Source organism: Agelaius tricolor, unplaced genomic scaffold (genome assembly GCF_023055355.1).
Source record: "Agelaius tricolor isolate 1412-34295 unplaced genomic scaffold, bAgeTri1.0.p SCAF_19, whole genome shotgun sequence".
NCBI lineage: Eukaryota > Metazoa > Chordata > Aves > Passeriformes > Icteridae > Agelaius > Agelaius tricolor.
The window spans coordinates 1380001-1395133 of record NW_027269279.1 but is presented as its reverse complement, the minus strand read 5'-3'; the positions used below and the strand labels follow the sequence as shown (position 1 = coordinate 1395133).

Here is a 15133-nt window from a genome sequence, read left to right as displayed (position 1 = left end):
GGACAGTTGCCCAGGTTACCACCCTCATGTGCTCACAAGCCTGTGGCTCTTTGGGAATAAAAGAAAAAATGCTAAATGTCCACTCCAGACCAAGGACCTGAGACCAGGTCTGGGTCTCCATCATCCTAAAGAGCCCAGCCACTCCCAGGCTGCCACTCCCAGCCTGTCCTGGTGTGACACATGCCAACACTCCCAGAAAGAGGAAAATACTCCCTCAGTATGGGTTTACAAGCATGTGACAGGTGTTAAAAACACAGAGAACTTCGTATGGGCATGTTGCTATAAAGGAGCATGAGATGAATGGAGTTATCCACTTGTTTGTCCATAAAATCACCCCGTTGATTGTATGAGTCTGCTGGAGATAACACTGAGGCGCCCGTCAGCACCTCTGGCACGAAGGAGAGCTGCTGTGTGCCATGGGCTCTGCCACACACATTATCTACACATCCCAGAATCCCAGAATAGTGGAGTTTGGAAGAGATCATCCAGTGCAGCCCCTGGCCAGGCAGGATCACCTGGAGCAGGTGACACAGGAACGTGTCCGGGTGGGTTTGGGATGTCTCCACACCCTCCCTGGGCTCTGCCATGTCAGGGCTCTGCTCTTTCCTCTATCATGGAAAGAGGTTCTTCCTCATGTCAGGGTGAAACTTGTTGTGTTTTAGTTCCTGGCCACTGCTCCTCATCCTGTCACCGAACAGAGTCTGGCACCATCCTCTGACACTCTGGGAGGGATTTGTATGGATTGATGGGATCCCTTCTCCAGACTAACCAGCTCCTGCAGTCTCTCCTCATCAAAGAGATACTCCAGACCGCATAGGAACACGTATTTATACGTATTTTTGTGCTCATTTGGGAGAGTTATAGGAGGGGAATTGCTCTTTGACACCTACTGAAGGGACATGGCCGAGCCCGAGCCCCTCACACCCTCGGGGGGATCATGGCCGAGTCCCCTCACACAGAGGGGAAGCAGAGGGAGACTCCCTCTGTGGGTGAGCACAGCTCCACCACACCCCAAGGGCGATGTGAAGCGAAAATCGAGGATGCACAGACGGGAGTGTCGTGTTCTCCTAACCCACGACATTTAAACACAGAGTTTGCTGCTGTTTTTGGTAAAAATACACCAGGAATGGCACTCGGGCGCGTGCCGGGTGCCAGCCCCCTCACGCCGCCCGGCCGGGAATGGCGCCGCCCCGGCCCGTCCTGCACCGCGGCGCCATCATGGCGGCGCCCAGCGAGGGCCGTGCGGGTCGGGGATACGAGCCCTTCCCGGGCACCGACGGCGGCTCCTTCTCCTTCGCCGTCCCGCAGGGTGAGGCGGAAGAGACACCCAAGAAGCCATGCCGAGCCTGCATGGATTTCAAGAGCTGGTTCCGCGACCAGAGGAAGCAGGCGGTCCCGGGCACCGCGGTGAGGCGCGGCGGGAGCCCTCCCTGGAACCCCCGGTGACCCCCAGTCCCTGCAGCGCTCCCTCCGTCCTCCGTCCTTCCCCCGCAAGTGGGACGAGGCTGCGTGTTCCCTTCAGGGTGTGAAGGAGCCGGGGACAGGGCTCCCTTGGGTGGGAATGGGAAGGGAGTCCCCATCTTCTCCCTGGGGGTGAGGGGCGCTGCCATTGCCCCCGCTGAGGGTGTAAGGGGGGCTCTGCCATGTTCCGTGAGGGTGTGAAATGATCGTTGCCTTGACCTACAGACGGTATGAGCAGAGCTCTGCCTTGTCTCACAGAAGGTGTGAGGGAGGCTTTGCCGTGTCCCCTCAGAAGGCGTGGGGGGCTCTGCCATGACCTCAGAAAGGATGTGAAGGACCTGTTCCCCCACCTCACCTTCCCAGCCAGCACAAAAGGGCTGTGTCCCCACCCACCCCGGTGTCCCCTCACACCCCTCTGTCCCTCTGCAGGAGGCGAAGGAGCCCCCTCAGGACTGTCCCCTGGACAGCGAGCAGCTGGGCCGCAGCACCTGGGCCTTCCTGCACACCATGGCTGCCTACTACCCCGACCGGCCCTCCGGGACACAGCAGAAGGAGATGAGGGACTTCATCAACCTCTTCTCCAAGTTCTACCCCTGCAAGCACTGTGCAGAGGACCTGAGGGAGAGGTGAGTGGGAAAACCCTCAGAGGGTTTTTTCAGGATCTGGGGAGAGGTGAGTTTCCTCAGTGGGTTTTTTGAGGCTCTGAAGGACAGGTGAGTGGCCTCAGCAGGTTTTTTGAGGATCTGAGGGAAAGGTGAGTTTCCTCAGTGGGTTTTTTGAAGATCCGAGGGAAAGGTAAGTAACCTGAGCAGCTCTTTGTGTTGGAGGGGCTTGCCAGAAGTGCTGGGCTGCAGCAGCTAGTTTGCATATCAGCAGCTCTTCCTGCACTTGGAGTTTGTAGCTACCTGAACTGGTTTCTTCCATTATTGCATCAATCCCAGATATACTTACTCAAAAAACAAACACCTGTCCTCACGCTGTTGGATTCTGTGCTGCCTCCAAGGCTTCCCTGAGGCGATTTTGGAGTTTTCTGGTTCAAAATGGGCTTGTGAACAGTTACGGAATTAGACTGGGATAGTTTGGTTTTCAGGAGACAAGTGTTCTTCTACCCTCTAAAATGCCCTGTATTGGCAATCTGAGTAGTGAAGGCAAGGACTGAAATGGGCTCAGGCGTTTGATTTGGTTTGGGACGAGATGATCTTCAAAGTCCATTCCAACCCAAACCATTCTGGGATTCTGTGGTAAAGTTTTCCTTCTGTTCTCAGCTCCTTTCTCAGAAGTTTCCACTAATTTGTTTCCCATTCCCTGTTTGCAGATTACGGACAAACCAACCCGACACGAGCACCAGGAAAAACTTCTCCCGGTGGCTGTGTCTGCTCCACAATGAAGTGAACAGGAAGCTGGGCAAGTCAGAATTCGACTGCTCCCGTGTGGATGAGCGCTGGAGGGATGGCTGGAAGGATGGGAGCTGTGATTAACCCACAGGGAGTGCTCTGGGAATCCAGCACAGCAGTGCAGTCCCTGTGGAGTTGCTGCAGGGACAGAGGGAGTCGATAACTCTGTTTGTGTGGGACTGATTCAGAGCTGAACTAATGCCAAAAGGAGAATTGAAAATCTATCCCAATGATATTTCGATAAGTAGCGGTACCTGAGGGGTTGAGGCTGCCAGAAACCTCTGAGATTGGGTCACTGACAAACTCATTTCATGATGACATTTCTTGATTCTGGGGGCATTTGCTTACTTCTGTGGCTAATTTTCCCTGAAGACAGTGGTGTTCTCCAAGGCATTGCCTGATGCCTTAGAAAATGCATCTGATTAATTGCCACTTTCATTTTTGTTGTTCTGATAAGAGAAAATTCATGCTGGGTTTTGTGCCAAGTCTGTACCCCTGGATTTCTCTTTCCAGCATGTCCAACATTTGTTGTTACTCATGTGTCCAATTCCTCTGGTAAAAGTCCTGAGGGCAAGTACATTTAATTTAAACACTAAAATATGGAGCCCAGATTTCTCAATTTGGTTTTGTGTTTCAACTGAACACGTCAGAGGACAAAATAGAGTCAAAATAATTTCAAGTTCTTCACGTAGGTGGTGATCTCATCCCTTCCTGCACTCCTGACTGGGAGAGGTTTGCACAAACCCTGACAGCAACAGGTTTTTTTTTCCTTCCCTACTTCCTGCTGAGGTTTTCTTGTCTGTTTTATTGAGCTTCCTTATGTTGTGCCCTACAGCACACCTGTGAATTTACCCTTGGGTTTTTTTTGGCAAGTTTTGACTGGAAAGGTTAATGGTGCTGCTGTAATTAGGGCAGAGGCACCTCTTATCTGAGCCTTTGGTCCTCACACCACTCTGTGGGCTCCTTAGTGGTTAGAGAACCAGGAACACCTTTGGAAACACATTTTAATATTTTGTGGCACAGTCAAGTCCTTTCAAGTCAGGTGTGTTAAATGAATGTAAGACTTTTATGGACTAATGATTTCTGAACTTTGTATGTCGTAACATTTCTAAACACAAACCCAAATGAACTGATAACAAGGTACTGCATGAAGAGTCTGATTGAAGGTGTCACTCAGGCTATTAAAAGTGCTCAGAAAATTTCCCTATCAGCATGTTGAGGTTCTTAGAACAAATAAACCCCAGCTCTTGAGTTTTGTGTTTGGTAATAAACTCAGCCCCCAAAACGAAGCCCATTGGGCTCCACTAGAGGACTGACAGAAGGGCAGCCCTCAATTTTTTTGCAGGTAGGACCCATCTGACTCAGTTCTGTCAGGAACTTTTAGCAGAGGGACGTGTGGGCAGGCGTCTCCCTGTGGGTTTGGTTGTGCTAAAGCAGGAATTCTGTATTCCTCCATTCCAATCTGCCCTCCACTGTTCTGTGTGACAGTGTCCTCGCCCACGCAGCACATGATGAATTTTCTCCCTCTTTTGTTTCAGCGTAAACGAGCAGGTTGGTGAAACATCTGTCCCATCCTTGGTCACCTTCATCTGCCAGGGGCCCAGCCTGGGGAGTTGCACTGCTCTGTACCTGGCCAGGCTCAGGGGCCAGCAGGGACACCTGGCCACTCCCTGAGTGCAGAGGGGGAGCTGAGGGTGTATCCAACACACTCTGGTCACTTTGTGTGCTTCAGGGAGGTGGTGGTGCAGTGCAGGAGGAAAAGCCTGTCCTGTCCTGGCAGGGCTTGGGAACAGCCTTCAAGCTGAGTCTGTGTCTTTAGCAAATCCTGCCCAAAAATGAGGCCACCAGCTGTAGCCAGGATGCTTTTAGGGCAGTTTCTATCTTTACCAGGTGGCCATTTGATAAAATCTGTGCTTGCACTTTGTTCTCTCATTGTTTTGGCTTGGCAGAAGAGCTCTGATGTAGTTGTTTCTCAGGCATATCCTCACCTCTGTGGACTTGACCATGTGAGGATTGGGGGAATTTGTTCTGCTGCTCGTTTGTACCACAAGTTTTAGTCTTGGGTAAGGAATTTCCATTGGAGGTCCTCATACTCGTGTACAGAAAATTGTGACTTCTTTACTAATTGCACTTGATTAAATCTAGTTTTAAAAATCTCTGTATTCAGATTGTATTTCCTGTTGATGTAAAAATAATAAAGCAACTGAGTTCACTCCTGGCTCAGTCCTACTGCATGGGATCTTAGGAAAAGGGGTCATGGTGGGTCTAACCTCTGCATGCCAAGATGCTACTGTTATACATATAAAACAAGATATATATATATATATATATATAAATATAGTTATATATGTGTATATTGTAGTTTGGTGGCTCAGGTACATTGTGTGATCCTCTGTGGATTGATCAGACAAGGTGGGGCTGCTCCTGGTCCTTTCCTCTTGTGCTCTTGAATTGATGCAGTTCTCTGTTGGCCCTACAAAAATGCAGGAATTTGTACAGCAGGTCCTGTCACGTCAGAATTTGCTTTTATATGAGGAACAGTGGGAATTTTATGGGATCCCAGTGATTTTTTTGACTTGCTGACAACGTGAGGGGCAGCATCAGAGCTGGGAGCAGCTCAGCTCTTGCTGGTTTGGAGCAGGGAGGCATCCCTGAGGGGCAGGGTTTGCAATCCCATTTCCTGCAATGGGGAAGCTGCTTCCTCTCCACGCGAGGAGCCCTGGTGAGGAAGAGCAGAGCCAGGAGCAGGTGCTGCCTGAGGAGCTTGTGGGACCTTGCTCAAGAGCTGCTGCTGTGTGACAGGAACCTGACTAACCAACCTTGCAGCTTCCCAAATTCCTCTGTTTCCATGGGCCGGTTTGCATTCAAACTGTGCTTTGCTTTTTCCCCCCTTTTTGTTTTTATTCCCTCTCCAAAAGCAAAGAGCAGGGAGCCCTGGGGGAATCATCTGTTCCATGGATGGCAGGCAGCCTTGCAGATGCTGGCAGAAGCAGCGCTGTGCCTTTGACATTTTTCCAGGGATTAGCTGTTCCTTTGCAGTGCGTTGGGTGTAAAATCCTGTTTACAGAAGGATTCCCAAGAGTTGCTTTGTTTTCTCGTGTCTTCTGCTTCAGTCTGTTCCAGGCAGTGTGGGAGATCCTTCCTGTTGGAGTTTTACAGGCTTGGAGAGGGAAGGGTTTGGATTTTTTAGGATTTTCTTTCCTTTCCCTCTAAGCCCTGATTTTGTTGGGGTTTTATTCCATTCCTGGAATGGCTGCTGAGGATTTTTGTCTGAAGGATGGAGAGGAGCTGTCCAGTATTATTTGAAGTCAGAATTAAGCACAGCCAACAAGGTGATGTAAAGTCAACTCTTCATTTTGTAGGGTAGTGGGAAAAGTAATGAAACATGGAAAGCAAACCACAAATAATGGCACAGAGACAAATCAGTTAAATTGTAATCAAGGGGGTGAGGGTCAGCCTTGGGACCAGCTGAGGCACTGCTCTGGGTCAGTCCCACAGGGAAGTGTTGATGAACAGCAGAGCTTGGTTCCAGGCTGGCCAGCCCTCAGTTCAGGTGTTAATCACAGTGCAGGGAGCTGAGGGATGATGGTAGTTGGCATCTTCTGCAAAACTGTGAACAAAGGCTGTTTGCTGAGGATAAATGGGGTTTGGTGCCCTTCTCTGTGCTGATGCGTGTAAAATAACCCCCAACCCAGATGGAGCTGATTTTTCTGTCATTTCTGAATATTTGTAACTGCTGTTAAGATTTCCACAAGTAGAATCACAGAATATCCTCAGTCAGAAGGGACCCACAGGGACCATCCAGCTCTGATGAGCCACACCAGCCTTTGCCAAGCCGTGTTGCCCTTGGCGTGTGGCAGTCCTGCTGAGGGGTGGCTGATCCAGCCCAGGAGGTTCTGCTGGCATTTCTCTGGGCCCAGCACCTGGCACAGGCTGGCACCCTGACGGGATCCCTGGCCCTGGGACCTGCCCAGTTCTGCCCTTGCTTCCTATGCAAAGGTGCCCTCCACTCCCACAAGCACCCACAAGGTGCTGTGCTAGTGCAGGCTGATGCTTTTCCTCTCGGGCGCTCCAAATCCAGAAGCCCCATCCTGGTCCCAGTTTTCCCTCCCATCCAGCACATCCCGTGATTCTCCTTGGCTTCTGTTCCTGGCTGCAGTGTGCTTCCTACGGAGAGCTACGGGAAAATTCCCTCCACATCTGACCAAGCCAACAGTAGAGGGCAACAGAGGATGCAGTGCCATGTATTTCTATGTATTGCCATGTATTTCCTTGTATTGCTATGTATTTCTATGTATTGCCATGTATTTCCATGTATTGCCAGGTATTTCCATATATTGCCATGTATTTCCATATATTGCCATGTATTTCCTTGTATTTCCATGTATTTCCTTGCACTTCCTTGCATTTCCTTGACCTTTCCACCTCTTACCCATCTCTGCTCCAGATACCAAATGTTTTACCTCATCCTCGTCCCTTTCCTGTGACTTTGGGAGGAGATTTTTGTGCCTTCAATTAGTTTTCAAACGAGTGTGCAAGCCTCTTGTGTAATTACCAAAACGAGGGATGTGTTATTCCTCTGTCTGCAGCTAAAATCTGCACTTGGAAGCAGAATAAAATGCTGCTTCCAGTTAATTTAATGTCTGTACCACCAGGCATTTAATACAGCCCCTAAAACCTTCCATGTTTCCCAGAACACCAAGTTTTAGTTCTAAGCTCAAGTCCCACTGTTGGATGGAGACTTGCTCTGGATGGAGACATTACCAATTATAGAAATGGTTAGGCAAAGCTGGGCCTTCCCTGCCTTTTCCATCCAGGTGTGCATAAAAAAATAAAAAAGAAAGTGGATTCTGTGACTGTGCCTCATGTGCTGCTGCTTAGATGGTGTGAAAGATATACAAGGAATAAAAGACAATGCCCTTCTGGCCAGAGCACGTGGTTGGAGGCTCTAGAGATCAAAATTCAGTTCTTTTTTAGTCATAAGCTTCTTGCTAGACACCAGGTAAGTCACTTCATCTTCTGCAGCTCCACTTTCACTTCTGCATAAGGGGGGTAAAAATATCTGTTAGGGCAGCCTTCGCCCGTATTTCCTGTTTAGATGAAAATCTTTCAGAGAGGGTGTTTTAATGGGCTTGTGCTGCACAAGCCTGGGCCTGAGAGCGTTCACACTTATAAAATCCCTCGTCTCCATCCATCTCACAAATCTCTTTTCCATCAGGTTGCATCCTGCTCGTGAATCTGAGGACCTGTTGGGGTTGCGTTCGGTTAAGAAACAAAGCTTTTCTTATTTTCAGCGTATTTTTGCAGCAAACCTTGATGTAGCTGCGGATGCTCTTCACGTCCAGTGTGGCTTGAGCTGCCCCATGTCCTTGTGCCTGTCAGCTCTGCTCACCTGTGTCACAGCTGCAGGTGACAGGCACCAATGTCAGCTGTTGGTTGGCACGTCCTCAGCGCGGTCTGACCTGCTGGTGTGCTCCTAGGGAGGCCAGTTTGGAACAGCAGAGACCTTGTTCCCCTTTTTCAAGCTCCCCCCAAGCTGGGGAGCAGCGGCTGGATCAGATTAGATTCTGGTTTGCCAAAAGCCCCGAAATTTTCATGCTGTGATGTATCTGGAGGAGCAGAGGCTGAGTTCCCTCCTGAGCCGTTGAGGCCACGGCTGCACTGCTGAGAGGAGTTTTGAAACCCTTTGGGGCTGGGTTCAGTTTGGGTTTTACACAAGCACTGAGATACCAACTGCCCTGCTCAAAACCAGTGCTACCTCAGCTCACTGAGCTCTGTTATCCCAACCTTCCCTCAGTGATTTCAGTCAGCAAAGTTTTCCACAGTTTTTTCTGGCACACTTATCCTGGGTTTATCCACGTACAGTAAGTGCTGAATCCCACCTGAGAACCATTTCACAAGCAGATGAGTAACCAGCTAATAAATGATCTTCCAGATAGTTTTGGATCTCTTAGTGTGGAAAGCATGAGGAGCTTTCTATGACAGTGGGCTAAGGTACTGCTCATCAGGAAGCCCCTTCTCTCTGCCCCTGGGCCCTATGGGCTTCTAAGCTCTTCTTAATTCTCCCATCAACTCTCATTTTCATTTTCTCATTGGATGGCTGAAAGCAGCATCAGCCGAGCTCTGATGAAGGGCAAGCAAAGCATTTCAGAGCAACAGCTAAGCATCTCTCAAAGTGCTGCTGCAAGCCTGCTGCCCAGGGAATGTGAAGCACAAGCTGTTTTCCCACCCACGCCCCTGCCAGGGCCAGCTCAGACCACGGGGAGCTGCTGAAGTCGTGGCTGGAATCTGTGCCCAGAGCCTGCCCAGCTCCCTTGTCCAGGCTCTGCAGCCAGGCTGTGTCCTGCATGCTGGGATTGCTTCCCTCCAAACACACACTGGGGCAGCTGCTCCCAGAGCAAGGCAGGTTCACCTTGCTTTTCCCACCTGGAGCTCTCTGTCCAGCTCTGGGGGCCCACACACGAGGAAAACGTGGATCTGTTGAGGTCACTGCTCCCAGGGCTGGAGCCCCTCTGCTCTGCAGCCAGGCTGGGAGGGCTGGGGGTGTCCAGCCTGGAGAAGAGAAGGATCTCAGGAGACCTTGGAGCCCCTCCCAGTCCCTCCCAATACCTAAAGGGTATTGGGCTGTCTGGAACAGGTTTTGAAGAAGGAGAAAACTCCACATCTTGTCTCCTCCAGGTTGTCATGTCAACATACTTAACCCTGAGAAAACCTGATGGATTTTTTTGTGATCGAGACAAAGGTAAGAAGTTGGCTTGACCAGAAGAAGCAGAAAGCAAATAGAGGTTTTCCACTACCTTTAATTAAACTCATGTAAAATAAAGACATGGGCAGCTCTTGGGCAATTGTCTGTGTGCTGCTCTGTTTGCTTCTTGTCCTTGTTCCCTGTCCCTGAAATCTAATGGGAATGATAAATAGAGACAAAACTTGTTCAAATCAAACAAACACTCTGGGAAGTGCCATTTCCAAACGCTGCTGTTCTCCCTTTGATGGGGAAAATATGGCAGGTGCAATATCCTTCCCCATTATTGGCTGGCTCTGTGTATCTGTTGATCTGCAGCAATAGGAAGCGAGACAGAAAGACAGTTTGTATGTGGGCTGGAGATACCTCCTGTGCTCTATCTGAGCTGGAGCAGGGGGAGAAAACTGGCACCCCACGATGTGGGCAATGCTTGTATAAACACTGCACACTGCAGAAGTTGGGGGATGAACCCCAAAGAAAGGACAAGCTTAGGAGCAGAGATTTCAGTGCACCACGGTCATGCCTGGAAGGGTATAAAGCCCGTACCTGTCTGGAAATGGTCATGATTTTTTCTAGGGTAATATCTCAAAGATTCAGGCAGTGTTCTGCTCCCTTGTGCTTTGCATTGTCCAAAAAATTCCAGCTGGGACAGATGAGCTGAGCAAGACAGGTTAGAAAAGGAGAGAAAGTGGTTTTCCCAACATTATCAGAAAACCAGGAGCAGAGCCCAGAGGTGATTCCCTGTGCAGCATCCCTGGGACACGCTGCCTCCCTGGCACTGGCCACCCTGGAGGAGCAGGGCAGCCTGTGCCATCCCAGGAACTCTGGGCTGATGGGCTTGGGATGGTTTGTGCCCAAAGCATGGAAAGGATTTTTGAGGATGCTGAAACAGCTGCTTCTAAACTGCTGAAGCTGACTGAAAACCCCACCTCGGGTAATCCCTTCAAGTTAATTTGGTCTTTGTTCCTGACCTGCAATTCAGGGATGAGCTGGCAGCAATGCTCTTGGCACTGGGGTTCCATCCCTGGCCAGCTCCACGAGCCATCCTGCCAGCAGAAAGCAGGAGGGACCAACCTGTCATTTTCTTCATGGCCATTTCAGTTTTGCCTAGAAAAATGTGCCGGTTCCTGAGCTGGTGACATTGAGGAATGAAGGGCTGAATTTTGCTTTTCCTGCTGGGAGTCAGAAATAGACCTGGAGAGATGATGACTCACCTGTAATTGAGAAAAACTGCGTGGCACCATTATGAGCTTCAACAGTTAAATCCTGATTCCAGCCTGCCAGAGAGAACACACTGACAAAACAGCAAAAGGCCAAAAGGAGCTGGGGACAGGATCCAGCAGCCGGGAATCCTTGGCTCTGTGGCTGCATCCTGTGTATGAGGGGTGTGACACACCTGCCCCGCAGGTACCCCGTGTGCTGTGGCAGTGACAGGGTCCCTGACAGCCGCGGGAATGGGGCTGCAGAGGGGCAGGGCAGCTCTGTGGGGCCGGGAGAAGCCCCCACAGCCCCACAGGCCGGTGCCAGCAGGGCGGGCGGGCTCCTCCTGGCTGCGCCTTTCCCTGCGGCTCCCGTCCGGGGCAGGGATGATGTCAGGGTTGTCATGGCATCGGTATCTATGGAACCGGGATCAGCATCGCAGCCGTGCTCAAAACCGGCTCGGGACACGGGCCTGGAGCCGCGGGGGGAACTCCCTGCGCACTGATCGAGGGTTTCCCTCTAAGCTTCTTCCTTTTCCTCCTTCCTGCTCTCCATGGGGAGGGAGCAGGGATGGGGCTTGGCCTCCTCCCGTCCCAGGGCAGCTCTGGGTGGCTCCTTCCGTGCGTGAGGAAAGCAAAAGGTCGTCAGCCCCATCCATTTTCACTTCCCTTTTCTTGCAGCAGCTCTGAATGTGCAACAGCAAAGAGCAAAACCAGCCAAACCTCACCCTCTGCTCTGGGCCCCTGGTGAGCGCCAGGTCTGAGAGCCCTCCCGGCTGCAGGGCCTCTGAGGGTCCCCAAAGGGTGACAGCCGCCCTTTCTGGGGGTCTGGGCACAGCAGGGGTGTTTATTTTAGGGTCAGTGCCCACAGCAGAGGTGAGCTGAGCAGCGTTGGTGACCTCCCTGTGCTCCAGGCCATGGCATCGCCCTCCTGCCAACAGCCCGGCTGCTCACAGGGAGCCTTCGCCATTGCCTGGTGACACTGGCATGGCACGGGGACCCGTGCAAGGACACCCCACCCCTGCCCACGGCATGCTATCCCCAGAGGCAGCACAGTGACCACAGGACGGTAATTCTTGGAACAGCACAGTGACCCTGGCAGTGGCAAGGTGTCCTGGCTGTTCTGTGGTGTCCCCAGCCATGGCACAGTGACACGGCCACAGCATGGCGACCATGGCCACAGCACAGTGACACTGGCTATCCACCGTGCTCACAGCTCTGCTGTGGTGGCCATGCCCACAGCTCGGTGACAGCGGCTGTCACATTCTCACAGTGCCCGTGCCCACAGCTCGGTGACAGTGGCTGTCCCGCTGTCACAGTGCCCACAGCTCGGTGACAGTGCCTGTCCCGCTGTCACAGTGCCCATGCCCACAGCTCGGTGACAGTGCCTGTCCCGCTGTCACAGTGCCCACAGCTCGGTGACAGTGCCTGTCCCGCTGTCCCATTGCCCTGAGCCCCATCCCGGTGTCGGGGGCTCAGCTCGGGCTCTCAGCGCCGGGAGCGCGCCCCGCGCCGGCCGCGAGCACTTGCCCGTGCCCACCACCACCCCCCTCCCCCCCCCCACCCCACGGGTGGTTCCTCCCGCCGCCCGCACGCGGCGCTGCGGACGAGCCCACGAGGGAGGGGCGCGGGGGGGGCCGGGCGGGCGCGCGGCCGGCGCGGGGCGCGCGCGGCGGGGCTCGGCTGGGCGCGGAGCGGGGGAAGATGGAAGGAGCGTCCTTCGGAGCGGGCCGGGCGGGGGCGGCCATCGACCCCGTGGAATTCCTCAAGCAGCCGCAGACCCTGCTCCGGGTCACCACCTGGGTAAGGCCGAACGGCCGCGGGGACGCGGGGATGGGCAGCGGCCGTGCGGGGACGGCGCTCGGTGCGGGGACAGCGCCCGGCGCGGCGGCAGTGCCCGGGTGATGGCAGTGCCGGGGCGATGGCAGTGCCGGGGCGATGGCAGCTCAGGTGCATCGTGCCCGCAGCCGGTGCATCGTTCCCGGTGCTCGGTGCGCTGCCGGTGCGGTGCCGGTGCGGCGGGCGCTGCCGGTGCCGCTGCCGGTGCATTGCCGGTGCATTGCCGGTGCATTGCCGGTGCGGTGCCGGGGCCGCTGCCGGTGCCGGTGCGGCGGGCGCTGCCCAGCCCCGCGGGCAGGGAGTTTCCTCGGGAACGGGGCCGGGATGCGCCGCTGCCGCTCTCCCGTGCGGTGCCGGAGGATGGGGCTCGGAGCCGCAGGCAGAGGACATTTTCCTGCCTTCCACGCTCCGTGCATGCGTGTGTGTGTGTGTGTGACAGAAATCCGGGAGCCAGCCCTGCCCAGCTCCCCCGTGCTGCCAAGGGGATGTCGTGTTTGTTGGACGTTTCCCATCTGTGAATTCCCAGTGCGGAGCGGGAGGTGGAATGGGCTGTGCAGGGCTAAGGGAAGGCTCTGGTGGTCCCTGCCCAAGGTTCCCCCGGGGCTGTGGTGCCCCGATGCCCAGGGCTAAGGACAGCCCCTGGTTTGCCTCCCCCAGCCTGGCTTTTTGCTGAGATCTGCAGGTGTGCAGGGCCTTGGCAGGTCAGGAGTGCCAGGTCCTTCCCAAAACCCTGCTGTGGGAAGGATCTGCCCGGCTCTCACCCGGCTCCAGCGCTTGGCTGGAGGCTGTGGGTGAGCCTGGGGCTTGTCCTCGCCCATTTCACACCTGTGCTGGCTCTGTGTCACCGTGGCAGTGCTCAGCGAGGCAGGGAGCTCACAAAGCTGTGCTGGGCAGGTGCAGCCATCCCCACTGCCCTCCTTCCAGCAGGCACCGAGGGGCTCTCCAGCCTGGGCTGCCCTGGGAGAGGCCCCAGCAGCAGCACATGAGCAATTCCAGCTGCAGTCACATGCTCAGAGTCAAACCACACGCTGCAGTGTGTGCCTGACGGGAGCTGCTGTCCTTCCCAGGCTTGGAGAAGGCCCACAGCTCCATTGATGGGGGAAAACGGGACCAGGGGTGGATCTGGGGCATCCAGATCCATGGATGAGGTGCGGATCTTGGGGCATTTTGGGCAGGGTTGAGGCCCAGGGCAGCAGTTTTTTCCTAGAAGAAAACTTGGTCTGGATCCTCCTGGATCCTCCTTGAGTGGCAATGGGAAACTGCTGGCAGTGCTGTAGGGTTTGGGTACAGTTAAATCCATCTGGTGAGTTCAGCCCCTCCTAAAATAAATGTGTCACCTTGCACCCAGAGGGATCCCCATCCTTGCTGGATGGAGGAGGTTGGACACTGCTGGGAAGCAGGACCAGAGTATGGAATGTAGGTAAAAAATAAAAATAAAATAAAATAAAACCATACCAGAGTATGGAATGTAGGTTAAAAAATTAAAACCCCAGCTTAGGAGATATTTCTGTATATACTCGCTGGTTTATTCGGTGGTGAAGTCCCTCCTTTCCTGGCTCTGTGCTCGCAGGGAATCAGTGACAAACGAGTGCTCACAACTACAGAAATGCATCAGTTTCACTCCAAACAAGTGCAGGGGCCACCAGCGTGGACAAACCGGGATGAGCATGCTGGGATGAGCATGCTGCCATCCCAGAAGTGTTTGCAACATTCAGATTTGGCCCATGGAGCAAAAAGGGAGTTTTTTTGCCCTTTTCAGTGGGCTGGGGTTGGGCTGGGGGAGCTCCCTCTGGAGCCTTTTCCCAGCTCTCACACTCCCTGCCAGCTCTACCAGGGTTCATCCAGCCTGGTGTGGTGTCTCAGCCCAGTTCCCTGTGTTGAACCAGTTCAGCATCTGTGGCTCCTGCCCAGGGCTGCAGTCACGGCACTCCCGTGCTGCTGCTGTGCCCTGTGCCTGCCTTCCAGGACACACTGGCTGGGGGAGGCAGCCCAAGGCTTTGCTGGGCTCTCTGCTGCCTGCCTTGCTGCTGCCCTGGGCGAGTGGCAGTGCTGTGGCACGCGGTGACACCGAGCTGGTGGCCGGGCAGGAGCTGGAGCTGATGCCCACGGTGCCATCCCTGATTGCCAGACCTTGCCAGGGCTCCCTGCCTGCCCTCCCAGGGGGGATGAGCTGCCTGTGGCAGCACAAAGCGGCCACGGGTGGGTGTTGGGGCAGGCCTGGGCTGAGGGAGGCTTTGGGGTGGGATTTCTCACGTGGTTTTCCTTCCTGTGCCTCGGCAGCACAGCTTGGTGCCCTGGTTACCCTGAGCAGCTGCATCCCACAGCAGGGACAGGATCCCACAGCTCTGGGTGTGGGGTCAGCTTCTCCTGGGGAAAGGAGGGGCTGCCAGGGTGGGCTGGGTTGGGTGGGGGTGATGGAGAAATCCCACAGGGCTTGGGGCCAGCCCCAGGTGCCCAAGGTGAGTGACTCGTGCTGGTCTGGGTGATGGCCACTGCTG

General features: G+C 54.0%; 2 protein-coding genes across 2 annotated transcripts in view; both read left to right on the top strand.

Moving 5' to 3' along the window:
- The first annotated feature begins 1169 nt into the window (after positions 1-1169).
- GFER (growth factor, augmenter of liver regeneration) lies at positions 1170-5067 on the top strand. The gene is made up of 3 exons (XM_071444856.1): positions 1170-1407; positions 1891-2087; positions 2777-5067. The coding sequence occupies exons 1-3, from the start codon at positions 1180-1182 to the stop codon at positions 2937-2939; spliced, it is 588 nt and encodes a 195-aa protein (XP_071300957.1). The 5' UTR covers positions 1170-1179; the 3' UTR covers positions 2940-5067.
- Positions 5068-12441: 7374 nt separating this feature from the next.
- The window catches only part of SYNGR3 (synaptogyrin 3), a 19840-nt gene continuing 17148 nt past the window's right edge, over positions 12442-15133 (top strand). The window contains exon 1 of the mRNA XM_071444855.1: positions 12442-12599. Coding sequence (XP_071300956.1) covers positions 12501-12599 — 99 coding nt within the window. The 5' untranslated portion in view covers positions 12442-12500. The remainder of the gene's footprint in view (positions 12600-15133) is intronic.